The 16,279-nt window shown below is 49.5% G+C and overlaps 1 protein-coding gene across 1 annotated transcript in view; it reads right to left on the bottom strand.

Annotated features, from left to right (window-relative positions):
* LOC149435579 (ALK tyrosine kinase receptor-like) overlaps positions 1–16,279 on the bottom strand; it is a 264,409-nt gene that overhangs the window by 231,527 nt on the left and 16,603 nt on the right. Inside the window, 1 exon segment of the mRNA XM_089662515.1 lies at positions 5,252–5,364. Within this exon segment, the coding sequence (XP_089518641.1) occupies positions 5,252–5,364 (113 nt within the window).

Below are 16,279 nucleotides of genomic sequence, written 5' to 3'. Positions count from 1 at the left end.
GCTAAACTAAGATCTCTAGTGCTACAGGCAACCTCACAGCTCTGCTGGAGCCCCCCTGAGTTCCTCTGAAAATACCAACTTTATGAAACATGGTATGCAGGGGCACCCCTGGGCACTGCACAGAGGTCTCAAGTGCATAGGGGCCCGTGTTAATCTTGCATTACATCATACTTGCCAGCTGTCCCGGATTTGTTGGGACAGTCACGCTTTTTACTAAGCTGTCCCAGGATGATCTGAGCAGAGTCCCAGAACCTGTACTCTGCCCTCCTAATCCCAGTATTGTGCCCTCCTGACTCCCCCTGTACTCTGCCCTCCTAATCCCAGTATTGTACTCTCCTGACTCACCCCTGTACTGTGCCCACCTGATCCCAGTATTGTGCCCTCCTGATCCCAGTATTGTGCCCTCCTGATCCCAGTATTGTGCCCTCCTGATCCCAGTAATGTGCCCTCCTGATCCCAGTATTGTGCCCTCCTGATCCCAGTACTGTGCCCTCCTGATCCCAGTATTGTGCCCTCCTGATCCCAGTATTGTGCCCTCCTGATCCCAGTAATGTGCCCTCCTGATCCCAGTATTGTGCCCTCCTGATCCCAGTACTGTGCCCTCCTGATCCCAGTAATGTGCCCTCCTGATCCCAGTACTGTGCCCTCCTGATTCCCCCTGTACTGTGCCCTTTGTGCTGATTAATCTTTGATTTATTGCATGTTTTCTTATTGTTTTTAAACAATTTTATTGAAACTACTAATAAATAGGTTTCATTCTATCAACCATTTATACTTTAAGTCTTGAGAGTAGGTGCTTAAATTGGGGCGGGCTGTTAGTGTCCCCAGAGCATTACTTTGCCCTGATGGTATGTGACTAAGCCTAAATTGGTTGTAAACCCTTCAATATACCCAGCAACGTGACTGGTCTCAGGTGATATACAGAGATTAAGCAAATCATCTGGGTTGTACCTGTTTATCTGCAGTCTTCTCTTTTCTACATTTGTTCAAAATCCAGAATTTATACAGCTTGTCTGAAGTTCAGAAAAAAGGGGGTGGAGAGCTGAAGTTACACTCTGCAGAGCTCAGTGAGGAGAGTTCTGAGAGCTGATTGGAGGGAAGAGACACCCCCCCACCACACAGCATGACAGGAACAGAGCCAAGGCTGTCAATCACAGGCTGTGTGCTGGAGCTCCCTTCCCCATCACCTGTTTTTCCTCTTGATGTCAGGAAAACCTGTCAGAAGTGACTCATGCTGATAGACAGAAATGACACTTAGTGCTCTGGACTGAGACAAATACACACTATAGAGGGATATGCTTTGTTCCTATTTCATGTCTGAGGTATTCAACCACTTTAACCTGCATCCCACGGGACAGTGCTTGACCCTGGCTGTAGGTCCTTCAGGCACCAAACTTTGCAATGCAGGAACAAGGTTACCTTTTCTTCCCAGGCTGGACTATTTCAGTATCATTGTAAAACTGTGGATAAGGACTAAGAAACTTCTCCAGCAGGGATTACAGTTTAAAAGAGAGTTTCCAGACAGGGGCGGACTGACCATTTGGGAACTCAGGCACTGCCTGAGAGCCCGGGGTCAGTAGGGGGCCCCATGAGATGCCCCTGGTACCTCTCATAGGCTTTTTTGGGTGTGGTTTGAGTGTGGGCGAGGACACAGGGATCCCATATTGCACAGGGGACCCCATGACTTGTCAGTCCACCCCTGTTTCCTGGTTAACTTAACCTGACCTCCTCTCAGTGTAGGGATTGGGGTGCCGTACTTAATGTGTATTTAATCATTTAAATATTATATGCACCTTTGGCATTAGGGAACCAGAGGATTGATTTTTGAAGTCACGATTTTATTTTTTTATTACAGTTACTTATATGGTGCTGTCAATTTCCACAGCGCTTTACATATATATTGTACATTCACATCAGTCCCCGCCCCTGAGGGACGTACAATCTAAGGTTCCTAACTCACATTCATACTAGGGCTAATTTAGACAGGAGCCAATTAACCTACCAGCATGTCTTTGGAGTGTGGGAGGAAACTGGAGGACCCGGAGGAAACCCATGCAGACACAGGGAGAACATGCAAACTCCAGGCAGGTGGTGCCGTGTTTGGGATTTGAACCAACAACCCAAGTACTACTAGGCGGAAGTGCTAACCATTTAGCCGCTGTGCTGCCATGTGGGTGGCAAGCTCCACCAAAGGGGCAGTTGGCCATAAAAGTGACTTGGGCAGGTGGAGCGTCGAAGCAGGCAGCTTTCACCATGTTCCCATGTCATGGGTGTATACTCGTGGTTCTGATGCTGAGTGTAAACATGGGAATAAGGCTTTTGTGTTTTATTAGGAATGTGGGTGGGCATTTGGCTTTGTTTTTTATGTATAATAAAAGCAGGATTACACTATGGAGGATTTTTTCTGTTTTAATTATTATCCTGCAATGGGCTCGTGTTTTTGAGCATCCCTGAAATAGGAGAAGATCCGGAAGTACTGAGGTCGTTCTTTCAAGTGGTTCAGCCCTGACGATATCCATTTTGAATATTTGTGGTTACCCACACAGTGTGCTGGCCCTGGGGGTCATATTAAGGAGGTGAGGAGCCACTTTTGCCATTTACAGATTTTTGCACATTGTGTGGTACTGTGATCGCCTCACGTTGCTGGCTGTGTCGTGTGTGCTGGCCACCAAGTTCGGAGTATCTACTACGGACTGTCACTGCATTTGCAATGTTTTAGGAGCACGTGCACTGTAATATTGCATTATATATTCATTTCACTTGAGTGGTTATACATTTGTTATATTGATCTTTTATTTGTTACCCAATGCATTATACCAGGGGTGGCGAACAAGTTAGACACAAAGAGCCAAAATTTTAAACTGTGAAAGTCAGAGAGCCACACCACGCAGTGACCTGCCAAAAAAGACAAACACTCACACAAAAACACATAATTAAAACCATATTATTCACCATAACACTTTCTTCCCCTTACAAAACAACAATGTGTTCATTTCAAGGTAAGTGTCCACCCTCAACACACACATCAAATGAGACTGCGGACAACACAGGGATGACCAGAGACTGCGGACACAGCACAGGAGATGACCAGAGACTGCGGACAGCACAGGGATGACCAGAGACTGCGGACACAGCACAGGAGATGACCAGAGACTGCAGACAGCACAGGGATGACCAGAGACTGCGGACAGCACAGGGATGATCAGAGACTGCGGACACAGTACAGGGATGACCAGAGACTGCGGACACAGTACAGGGATGACCAGAGACTGCGGACAGCACAGGGATGACCAGAGACTGCGGACACAGTACAGGAGATGACCAGAGACTGCGGACACAGCACAGGGATGACCAGAGACTGCGGACAGCACAGGGATGACCAGAGACTGCGGACACAGTACAGGGATGACCAGAGACTGCGGACAGCACAGGGATGACCAGAGACTGCGGACAGTACAGATGACTGCTGACCTTTGGGGAGGTGGGGAGCGGGTATCTGAATTTGACAGGTACCCGCTCTTACTTCCGCAGTTTTTGTTTGATCTTACCTGTTCCTTGATCCAGCCGCGCGCTGTCTTTCCGGCTTCTGTAATGGCGCTCGGCATGAAAGCCGGGTGCCCAGTGCGCATGAGCGAGAAGCAATTGCGCTTTGTGATTGGTCCGGCGGCTTCTGGGATCTGTCATGTGTCCCAGGTACCGCCTTACCATTCACAAAAAGCACCGCTTCTTGCGCATGCGCACTGGGCACCCGGCTGTCATGCCCAGTGCCCACACTACAGAAGCCGGAAGACAGCGCGCCGCTGAAACTTGGCAAAGAGCCACAGTATACAAAATATGATAAGAGGCAAAGAGCCGCATTCATTTTGGCCGGGAGCCGCACGCATTATACCATAGTATGCATGTCCTATAGGTAGTTGTTATTTTGAGCGCTTCACTATTTTTTCTTTTATGTACATACACCTTGTGGTTAAGGCCAGTGTGAGCTGCTTAGGAATAGGACATCCATTTCAGTGCAGGAGGTCTCATCTACAAAGCGGTACATTGTTTTGCATGAAAATGTCAGTGTCTGATGACGAATTTCCCCCACGAATCATTATCACTCAATTCTGCAAGTGGTTCTGATTTACTATTACTGTTCTCTAGCCGGTCTAAAACATCTTTTGACCTAAAGGGACGCTTTTTGGACGCCATGGACGTTCTCAAGTTTCCAGGTAGAAAGAATGGTAAAAGTGCAGGAAGCGCGCAGGACGAAGCACTCGGGACAAAACTGAGGGGAAATGGATTGATACAGGAATGTCATCCTAACAGATTACAATGTATTGTGCGTATGTCATGTTTTTACTTTTTTGAATCTCCCGTTGGTTCCACCCCCCTGCATCGCGGCCCTTGCAGGGAAGGAACCCGGAAGAAGGATGCCGGCATCGGCCGGAGGACACAGTGGGAGGACACTGGCCGGAGGTCACAGTGGGAGGACATTGGCCAGAAGACACAGTGGGAGGACATTGGCTGGAGGACACAGTGGGAGGACTCTGGCCGGAGGTCACAGTGGGAGGACATTGGCCGGAGGACACAGCGGGAGGACATTGGCCGGAGGACACTGCGGGAGGACATTGACCGGAGGACACAGCGGGAGGACATTGACCGGAGGACACAGCAGGAGGACATTGGCCGGAGGAAACAATAGGGGGACATTGGCCGGAGGACGCAATAGGAGGACATTGGCCGGAGGAAACAATGGGGGGACATTGGCCGGAGGACACAATAGGAGGACGTTGGCCGGAGGACACAGTGGGAGGACGTTGGCCGGAGGACACAGGGGGAGGACATTGGCCGGAGGACACAGCGGGAGGACATTGGCTGGAGGACACAGTGGGAGGACACTGGCCGGAGGACACAGTGGGAGTACATTGGCCAGAGGAAACAATGGGGGGACATTGGCCAGAGGACACAATAGTAGGACATTGGCCGGAGGACACAGTGGGAGGACATTGGCTGGAGGACACAGTGGGAAGACACTGGCCGGAGGACACAGTGGGAGGACATTGGCCAGAGGAAACAATGGGGGGACATTGGCCGGAGGACACAATGGGAGGACACTGGCCGGAGGACAGTGGGAGGACACTGGCCGGAGGACACAGTGGGAGGACACTGGCCAGAGGACACAGTGGGCGGACATTGGGGAATCGCGGGGATAAGGTAAGTCACACTACACACACACTACAGTGTAATCCCGAGTGTGGCTCGAGGTTACCACTTTTGGTACTGAAAATTAATCCACACTCAGGGTTACCGCCTGAGAGGTTAAGTATACAGCTAAGCCACTCCTCAGCCTCGCCCACTGCTTCTAGAATCTTCTCCAAAATTCTAGAGCAATGGAAGTATTAAGGAATTGATCTGCAAAGCTTCTCAGCCCTGACCCAAATGTGAGCCTGATAACTATTCCCAGGCTGCTGCTCAGCCTTTCTAACTAAAAAATGGCCATGAGCTCCCCCCTGGCTACCTAGCAGGGTGCTACAAACAGTAGCTCTGGCTAAATCCCTAACCTTCTCTTTAAGGTGGCCCCTTGCAGATTCACTGATCCAGCACAACACCTCTTCCGGGTTGGACGATGCCCTGTGCTTTTCAGCCAATTGCTGTGAGCTCAGGGCATTAAGCCCCTTCCCTCCACCTGCTCTGGACTCCACGAAGGTTTCTGTATGTAGCACCCTCCTAGTGTAGAGCAGGCTCCTAGGAAAAAATAGTTTAGCTCCTCTGTAATCAGTGAAGCAGGGGTTAATTATTTAGGGCTGCTCAGTGTTTCACAGGCTGCTGTTCTGTTGCTTCCCCCTGTCTTCTAGAGGATTCTAGAAATACAGTGGGAAGGTGAACAGAGCAGGCACCCTAAATATTTATGGAACTCCAGCCAATCCCTGGGGAGGTGTGCCAAGAAGAGGGAGAGAGCTCATATATATAGTCTGGGACCTGAGCAGCAGAGTGCAGTGTTCCTGGGTACAGGCCTGCTGGAGGAGACTCCTGTGCTGGGGCTCTAACCCTGGGGCAACTTTCTGGAGGGATCTGTGAGGAAGACACCGAGGTCCCAGCTAGGGTTAGCTGGGGTGTCTATTTGCAACCTGAAAACCAAGGATCATGTGGGGTCTGTAGAAGCTCACTGGATAGAGCTAGGTTGAAGTTGGGGGGAAAGAGTCCCGCTGTCCCATGGTGGTGTGAGTCTACATCTCCGTCACTAGGAAGAGCCTGGTGGAGATCGGCAGGAGGCAACCGATGATCCTGTGGCTATGTGACTAAGCGACCCCAATACTGAGGAGTTAGTGGATGTGTGCAGCTTTTAAACTCTGGAAGGAGTACAGATCACCATCAGCATGGAAATCCTGAGGGACGTTCGGCAATTGTGTAGTGCAGCCAGAATTTGAGGAGTCCTCAAGATAACCAGTTCCACAGTTTTCAGGGTATCCCATGCTTCTCCTCCCTATCCCAGTTCATTGTTCTCAATAAAACCCCAAAAAGAAACCCTTACACTGTTCTTTGGAGCCAGTGGAAGAAGGGGGGGGAATAGGACCAACATTTGTGGCAGCTCTTTAGGGGGTGTACTACCTGTAGAAAGTGGAAACAAGACACCTGATTTTTTTTAATGTGTGCCGGGGTACTTCAATGGGGGCAGAGGCACGCTGGGGAGAGATTTGAGAATAAAGATGGGATTTAAAGTCCATCTCTTGAGAGAACAAAAATACTCCCTTGTAGTGGGGTTGCCCTTGCTTGTGCATGCCTAGGGAACCAGGAATGGCACTATTGCTTACCCATTCCTCTGCTCCCATTACAGCTGGTGCCCTAACCCCCCCCCCTTACTCTGAGGCAGTGGACTGTCCCTTGGCATTTAGCCCTCATGTCCAGTGTAGGGCTATCGGCTCTCCATTGGCCTTAATGATTGGAGCTTGGTGAGAAGAAGTTGTGGGGGGTGACAGACCTAAATTAGCATTTAACCCTTTCTGTGAGAGGGGCAGACCCACTGAGAAGGAGGATTTTTTATTTTTCTCCGGAGTTAAGCTTTAAAGGAAACCAGTATTCATAAACAAATGAATTACCGTCAGTTCAGAGGCTTCATACTTTCCCCATCACTGACCTCAAAGATGTACGCCGAGCAGGAGTTCTGACAGCCAGGCATCTAGACCAGCCTTTCTCAAACTTTTCAACACAGAGGAACCCTTGAAATAATGTTCTGGTCTCAGGAAACCCCTGCTAAAAATGACTACAACTCATGATACATTAGTGTGATGGTCAGTGAGAAGAGTGCTCCTTACACTTGTGGCCATTGGAAAGAATTCCCCCCTTACAGAGAGCTGAAAAGATCATTTACATCAGTGGGAACTTATCTGGGAGCCAGAAATTGCCCTTTGCTCAAGGAACCCCAAGAACCTCTGGAGAACCCTCTGTGACCCAGCCCCCTATGGGCGTTGTGAAACACGTGAGAAGCGTGGCCAGAGTGACGGCTGAGGTCATCCTACTACATCTTGTTCCTCTCTGACTCCTGGGGATGACTTTGAGCGGTGTTCATCCTCATCTATACTGCTAAGTTTCTGGAGTTACTTGGGACGCGGTACTCATCTTCTTTTCTCTGCCGGCGGGTTGGTTTTTGTTTGCTGTCAGCCTTGAGCAGAGCAAGAAGTACACCCACGGTTCTTCCATAGAACCCTAGTTGAGAAACTCTGATCTAGATTGTTCTCTAAACCTTTACTCTCTAGCAGTGGACTGTCTCTCAGCATCTTGTCCTCAAGCCCATTGCAAGGCCATGGGCTCTTCATTGGTCTTGATGGCCTCAGGGGCGTCTGATTGCCTGAGCATGGAGGAGAAGGCTGCTGAAGCAGAGGATTAGGTAAGTAAAGGGGTTTGTGTGGCCTCCTAGACCAAAAATGAGCATTTCACCCTTGCATTGTGGGGGGGGGGGGGAAGCCCCACTACACAAGGGAGCGTTTTCGTTCTCCCTGGAGTTCAGCTTTAACGGAGACCATGAGGTCATCTTGTTCCTCTCTGACTCCTGGGGATAACTTTGAGCGGCGTCCATCCTCATCTATACTGCTATGTTTCTGGAGTTACTTAGGACACTGTTCCCATGTTCTTTTCTCTGCCAGTGGGGTGATTTTTGTTTGCTGTCAGCCTTGAGCGGCGCAAGAAGTACACCCACGGTTCTTCACTTTGATCTAGACTGTTCTCTACCCCTTTACTCTCTAGCAGTGGACTGTCTCTCAGCATCTTGTCCTCAAGCCCATAGCAAGGCCATGGGCTCTTCATTGGTCTTGATGGCCTCCGGGGCATCTGACTGCCTGAGCATGGAGGAGAAGGCTGCTGAAGCAGAGGATTAGGTAAGTAAAGGGGTTTGTGTGGCCTCCTAGACCAAAAATGAGCATTTCACCCTTGCATTAAGGGCAGGGGCGGACTGACCATTTGGAAACTTGGGCACTGCCCAAGGGTCCGGGGACAGTAGGGGGCCCCATGAGATGCCCCTGGTACCTTTTTCATAGGCATTTTGAGTTTGGGCAATGACACAGGGGCCCCATGATCCCCTATTGCCCGGGGGCCCCATGAGATGTCAGTATGCCCCTGATTGGGGGGGGGAGGGGGGAAGCCCCACTACAAGGGAGCATTTTTGTTCTCCCTGGAGTTCAGCTTTAAAGGAGGCCATGTGGTCATCCTACTACATCTTGTTCCTCTCTGACTCCTGGGGATCGCTTCGAGCGGTGTCCATCCTCATCTATACTGCTAAGTTTCTGGAGTTAGTCGGGACGCTGTTCCCATCTTCTTTTCTCTGCCGGCGGGGTGGTTTTTGTTTGCTGTCAGCCTTGACCAGCGCAAGAAGTACACCCACGGTTCTTCCCTGGAACCCTAGTAGAGAAACTCTGATCTAGATTGTTCTCTACCCCTTTACTCTCTAGCAGTGGACTGTCTCTCAGCATCTTGTCCTCAAGCCCATTGCAAGGCCATGGGCTCTTCATTGGTCTTGATGACCTCAGGGGCATCTGACTGCCTGAGCATGGAGGAGAAGGCTGCTGAAGGAGAGGATTAGGTATGTAAAGGGGTTTGTGTGGCCTCCTAGACCAAAAATTAGCATTTCACCCTTGCATTGGTGGGGAAGCCCAGCTACAAAGGAGTGTTTTCGTTCTCCCTGGAGTTCAGCTTTAAAGGAGACCATGAGGTCATCCTACTACATCTTGTTCCTCTCTGACTCCTGGGGATCGCTTTGAGCGGCGTCCATCCTCATCTATACTGCTAAGTTTCTGCAGTTACTTGGGACGTTGTTCCCATCTTCTTTTCTCTGCCGGTGGGCCACAAGACGTACACCCACGGTTCTTCCCTGGAACCCTGGTTGAGAAATCTAGACTGTTTTCTACCTCTTTACTCTCTAGCAGTGGACTGTCCTCAAGCCCATTGCAAGGCTATGGGTTCTTCATTGGTCTTGATGACCTCAGGGGCATCTGACTGCCTGAGCATGGAGGAGAAGGCTGCTGAAGCATAGGATTAGGTAAGCAAAGGGGTTTGTGTGGCCTCCTAGACCAAAAATGAGCATTTCACCCTTGCATTGGGGGGGGGAGCCGTACTACAAGGGAGCGTTTTCGTTCTTCCTGGAGTTCAGCTTTAATGGAGACCATGAGGTCATCCTACTACATCTTGTTCCTCTTCGAGGGACGTCAATCCTCATCTATACTGCTAAGTTTCTAGAGTTACTTGGGACGCTGTTCTCATCTTTTCTCTGCCGGTGGGGTGGTTTTTGTTTGCTGTCAGCCTTGACCGGCGCAAGAAGTACACCCACGGTTCTTCCCTGGAACCGTGGTTGAGAAACTCTGATCTAGACTGTTCTCTACCCCTTTACTCTATAGCAGTGGATTGTGGCTCAGCATCTTGTCCTCAAACCCATTGCAAGGCCATGTGCTCTTCATTGGTCTTGATGACCTCAGGGGCATCTAAATTCCTGAAAATGGAGGAGAAGGCTGCTGAAGCAGAGGATTAGGTAAGTAAAGGGGTTTGTGTGGCCTCCTAGACCAAAAATTAGCATTTCACCCTTGCATTGGGGGGGAAGCCGCACTACAAGGGAGCGTTTTCGTTCTTCCTGGAGTTCAGCTTTAATGGAGACCATGAGGTCATCCTACTACATCTTGTTCCTCTCTGGCTCCTGGGGATCACTTCGAGGGACGTCAATCCTCATCTATACTGCTAAGTTTCTGGAGTTACTTGGGACGCTGTTCTCATCTTTTCTCGGGTTGGTTTTTGTTTGCTGTCAGCCTTGAGCGGAGCAAGATGTACATCCACGGTTCTTCCCTGGAACCCTGGTTGAGAAACTCTGATCTAGACTGTTCTCTACCCCTTTACTCTCTAGCAGAGGACTGTCTCTCAGCATCTTGTCCTCAAGCCCATGCAAGGCCATGGGCTCTTCATTGGTCTTGATGACCTCAGGGGCGTCTGATTGCCTGAGCATGGAGGAGAAGGCTGCTGAAGCAGAGGATTAGGTAAGTAAAGGGTTTTTTTGTGGCCCACTAGACCAAAAATGAGCATTTCACCCTTGCATTGGGGGGGGGGAGAGGGGAAGCCCTACTACAAGGGAGCATTTTTGTTCTTCCTGGAGTTCAGCTTTAATGGAGACCATGAGGTCATCCTACTACATCTTTTTCCTCTCTGACTCCTGGGGATCGCTTTGAGCGGCGTCCATCCTCATCTGCTAAGTCTCTGGAGTTACTTGGGATGCTGTTCCCATCTTCTTTCCTCTGCCACTACAAGGGAGCGTTTTCGTTCTCCCTGGAGTTCAGCTTTAAAGGAGACCATGAGGTCATCCTACTACATCTTGTTCCTCTCTGACTCCTGGGGATCGCTTTGAGCGGAGTCCATCCTCATCTGCTAAGTTTCTGGAGTTACTTGGGACGCTGTTCCCATCTTCTTTCCTCTGCCACTACAAGGGAGCGTTTTCCTTCTCCCTGGAGTTCAGCTTTAAAGGAGACCATGAGTTAATTCATTACTGTCAGTCCAGAGGCTTCCATACTTTCCCCATCACTGACCTCAGACATACGTTGATCAGGAATTCTGACAGTCAGCGATGTGGACGGCGATGGCCGTCTATATATATTTCAGCAGAGGCTCCATTGAAGAGTGAAGCAGATATAGAGCGTGGAAATGCTGACCGATTGGCCGAACGCAGGAAATCAGCCGCGTCTGCAGACAGTCGTTCTGATGATGGTTTTTGAAGAGTTTTCGTCTCTCCGAGTTCTCTGCATCCCGTCACCTAACCCGTCTCCGACTCTTGCTGACTCTGTACATTACTTTTCACTTTTTAGAGAAGTCATCGGCGTTTCTCGAGTCAAGCCGGGTTATTACCTGACTGGGTCGGCTCACCCAGCAGCTGCGCATAAAAAGATCCATCTCAAAAATTAAAATGAATTAATGGAGAAAATTTGCCCGGGCTAAAATGTGATTAACTTCATCCATCTGGTTTGGCTGGGACGGCGGCTGCGTCTCGCTCTCCGCGGCTTTTTGGGAGCTCTTAATCGTCTGAGATTTAATTAGATGGGCACTTCGACGTTTTTTGTTTTAGCGCCTGCCAACTCGCAATTAATGAGGCGTGCAACAAAACAACGCGCTCTGATCCACGCTCGTTTTTATAAATACGAAGGAATAAAGTCAAAGTCAGGAATGCAGAGAAAGGAAACAAATAAACAATGGAATTCATTACGCTGCGTCCGTGTCGAGGGAAAATTGAAACTTTGCATTCATTTCCCTGAGCGGCGGAGAGACCCCGCTTACAGCGATTCTAAAATGTTATTCTAGAGAAGGTCATCGCTTCGCTTAACTTGATATGTACGTTACACGCTGACGCCGCTTCATTTGTTGCGTCTGTCACATTGCAGAGTCACTAGACAGTCAGCTGATGAATGAGGAGCCGTATTCCTCAATATACCGCGTTCCTCCACAGGAAATGAGACTTGTGCCGAGCGTTCCCCTCCGAATTACAATAGTAACAAATTTAAACACAAAATTCGAAACTCAAAACAATTTTGAAATAGAAACATTACTGACTATTGCTGACTATGGGCATGATTTACTAAAGGCAAATAGACTCTTCAAAGTGCAGTTGATTCAGAACTTACTGCTCTCCCCGGACCCTGCATTCACTATATTTGCCCTCCCTGGACCCTGCATTCACTATATCCGCTCTCCCCGGACCCCGCATTCACTATATCCGCTCTCCCCGAACCCCGCATTCACTATATTTGCCCTCCCTGGACCCTGCATTCACTATATCCGCTCTCCCCGGACCCCGCATTCACTATATTTGCCCTCCCTGGACCCTGCATTCACTATATCCGCTCTCCCCGGACCCCGCATTCACTATATCCGCTCTCCCAGGACCCCGCATTCACTATATCCGCTCTCCCCGGACCCCGCATTCACTATATCCGCTCTCCCCGGACCCCGCATTCACTATATCCGCTCTCCCCGGACCCCGCATTCACTATATCCGCTCTCCCCGGACCCCGCATTCACTATATCCGCTCTCCCCGGACCCCGCATTCACTATATCCGCTCTCCCCGGACCCCGCATTCACTATATCCGCTCTCCCCGGACCCCGCATTCACTATATCCGCTCTCCCCGGACCCCGCATTCACTATATCCACTATCCTCGGACCCCGCATTCACTATATCCCATCTCCCCGGACCCCGCATTCACTATATCCGCTCTCCCCGGACCCCTCATTCACTATATCCGCTCTCCCCGGACCCCGCATTCACTATATCCGCCCTCCCCGGACCCCGCATTCACTATATCTGCTCTCCCCAGACCGTGCATTCACTATATCCGCTCTCCCCGGACCCCACATTCACTATATCCGCTCTCCCCGGACCCCGCATTTACTATATCCGCTCTCACCGGACACCCGCATTCACTATATCCGCTCTCCCTGGACCCCGCATTCACTATATCCGCTCTCCCCGGACCCCGCATTCACTATATCCGCTCTCCCCAGACCCGGCATTCACTATATCCGCTCTCCCCGGACCCCGCATTCACTATATCCGCTCTACCCCCCCGGACCCCGCATTCACTATATCCGCTATCCCTTGACCCCGCATTTACTATATCCGCTCTCCCCGGACCCCGCATTCACTATATCCGCTCTCCCCGGACCCCGCATTCACTATATCCGCTCTCCCCGAACCCCGCATTCACTATATCCGCTCTCCCCGAACCCCGCATTCACTATATCCGGTCTCCCCGGACCCCGCATTCACTATATCCGCTCTCCCCGGACCCCGCATTCCCTATATCCGCTCTCCCCGGACCCCGCATTCACTATATCCGCTCTCCCCGGACCCCGCATTAACTATATCCGCTCTCCCCAGACCCGGCATTCACTATATCCGCTCTCCCTGGACCCCGCATTCACTATATCCGCTCTCCACGGACCCCGCATTCACTATATCCGCTCTCCCCAGACCCGGCATTCACTATATCTGCTCTCCCCGGACCACGCATTCACTATATCCGCTCTCCCCGGACCCCGCATTCACTATATCCGCTCTCCCCGGACCCCGCATTCACTATATCCGCTCTCCCCGGACCCCGCATTCACTATATCCGCTCTCCCCGGACCCTGCGTTCACTATATCCGCTCTCCCCGGACCCCGCATTCACTATATCCGCTCTCCCCGGACCCCGCATTCACTATATCCGCTCTCCCCGGACCCCGCATTCACTATATCTGGTAATATTTTATTTGTAATTTGTGCTTACAAACCAACCAGCATTAATTTTCTATAAAAATACAAAAGATAAATATGAATAAATAAGCGTAAACATAAAGCTAAAAATTCTTCCTGCGCCTATAAAAAACTACTACAGGATCTATCCTGCTGCTGTGCAATGTGATAAACACAAAATGTGATAAATATAAATAAACAGCGCAAACATAGACCTCTAAATCAAATCAATATATAAAGTGCATGATATATAATAAAAATTATATTAGTAGTGAAAGTCCATCATAATAATAGACAACAAAAGTTCGTGAATCACAAAAAAGTCGTGCAAAAAGATCAAAAAATTCTTCACATGCAAAGAAAAACTTCCACCTTCCACCCGTGCAAACCAACATCAAATACACTCACCAGATTTAGGTGAATGAAACGCCTTTTAGGAATTTTTATGGGATCCTAAACCCTCTTTTGTATCCGCTCTATAGGAATCCTCACCATCAGTATAGGCTCCACCATACAACCGGGGAGAGAAAATTTCCGGTCTTTACCCCGTACGTCTGACGTCACTTCCGGTGAGATGAGCGCATGCTGAGCGGTGCGTTCCAGCGGCCATCTTTTGGGATCTGTGCATGTTTGTTCTCTGTGGAGCTTCTGCTGTATCCTGGAGTTGGGATGTGAGATTCCTGAGGAGGTTGTCTGACATTCATTGTCCATCTGGAAGAAGTTTGTTCTAATAAATATGCCTTTTTAAAGTGATTTAAATGTGAGTGGCCTTAATCCTTGTTTTTCTTTAAAAACGGTAATTTGCAATATTACACTATCTGAGATTTTCTCTCCCCGGTTGTATGGTGGAGCCTACACTGATGGTGAGGATTCCTATAGAGCTAGGATACAAAAGAGGGTTTAGGATCCTATAAAAATTCCTAAAAGGCGTTTCATTCACCTAAATCTGGTGAGTGTATTTGATGTTGGTTTGCACGGGTGGAAGGTGGAAGTTTTTCTTTGCATCTGAAGAATTTTTTGATCTTTTTGCACGAATTTTTTGTGATTCACGAACTTTTGTTGTCTATTATTATGATGGACTTTCACTACTAATATAATTTTTATTATATATCATGCACTTTATATATTGATTTGATTTAGAGGTCTATGTTTGCGCTGTTTATTTATATTAAGCGTAAACATAAGCACATCCTTCATGCAGGAAATGTAAAAGTCCGGGAAGCCTTTATGGCCCACAACACAAAAGTCCATACCTGGGGAAAAAAAAACACATAAAACCAGGCTTTTATGGCCTGCAACAGATAAATCCATACCTGGAAAAAAAAAAACCTTTGTTTTTAACAGGCTTTTATGGCCAAGATACAAACTATATACAATTTCCATCCTCCACAAATGGCCTTTATGGCCAAACACTACAAGGCTTTACAATAACTAAGCTTGAACCAAACAAACATTATATACCCTAAAGAAGATTAAGGAACACAGATTTTCAATACCTGCAGCCTTCCATCAAAAAGAAACATACTTCCAAAATCTAGGGGGGTGATAAAGGGAAAATAGGGACAGATACCACCACCCGAGATCAACAGGCAGCAGCTACAGGCCTGATGTTCCTCCACGCCTCCATCCAAGCCTTTCGCCACCACCTGTCTTTCTCAAAGCCCCGAATTTTCCCAACCTCACCAAGAATGTCACACACCACCACCTGGACGGGGAGGACTTTCTGCCGGATGGAGACCTGACACCGTGCATTCCATGCGTAGTAACAGACTACTAAACTGACTAAGAACAAAGTGTCTAAATCAAAGTCCAGACGACTTTGGAATGCTCCGTACACCCACTCCGCATAAGACATGCGGTGCAGGAAAGGAACACCCAGAGCCCCTCCCACCTCTTTATAAACCTCTACGTTAAAGGGGCACTGAAGCAAGAAGTGGTCCATAGTCTCCACTTCACCCAGACACTCCGACCTCAGACAACCACGGTCATCCGGAGGACGGTACTTCAAGTTACCCCTCACATAGAGCCTACCATGGAAAGCGAGCCAGGCCTGGTCCCTAAATTTCAAGGGGACCCGTTCCAGATTTATTAAGCGCAAACCCTCCCTCATAATATGGCCTGGGCAATCTTTCAAGGCCAGCGGCGCATGGAAAGCGGTTGTCACAATCCTCCCACCCAGGAGTTTCCTAGGGAGTGATCTGATCTCCTCCGCCGTCACATGCCATCGCCGCATTCACTATATCCGCTCTCCCCGGACCCCGCATTCACTATATCCGCTCTCCCCGGACCCCGCATTCACTATATCCGCTCTCCCCGGACCCCGCATTCACTATATCCGCTCTCCCCGGACCCGGCATTCACTATATCCGCTCTCCCCGGACCCCGCATTCACTATATCCGCTCTCCCCGGACCCCGCATTCACTATATCCGCTCTCCCCGGACCCCGCATTCACTATATCCGCTCTCCCCGGACCCCGCATTCACTATATAAGCTCTCCCGGACCCCGCATTCACTATATCTGCTCCCCCTGGACCCCGCATT

The sequence above is a fragment of the Staurois parvus genome, unplaced genomic scaffold (genome assembly GCF_062004578.1).
Source record: "Staurois parvus isolate SC_StPar_1 unplaced genomic scaffold, SC_StPar_1.0 ptg001487l, whole genome shotgun sequence".
NCBI lineage: Eukaryota > Metazoa > Chordata > Amphibia > Anura > Ranidae > Staurois > Staurois parvus.
This window is presented reverse-complemented; position numbering and strand designations above follow the sequence as displayed.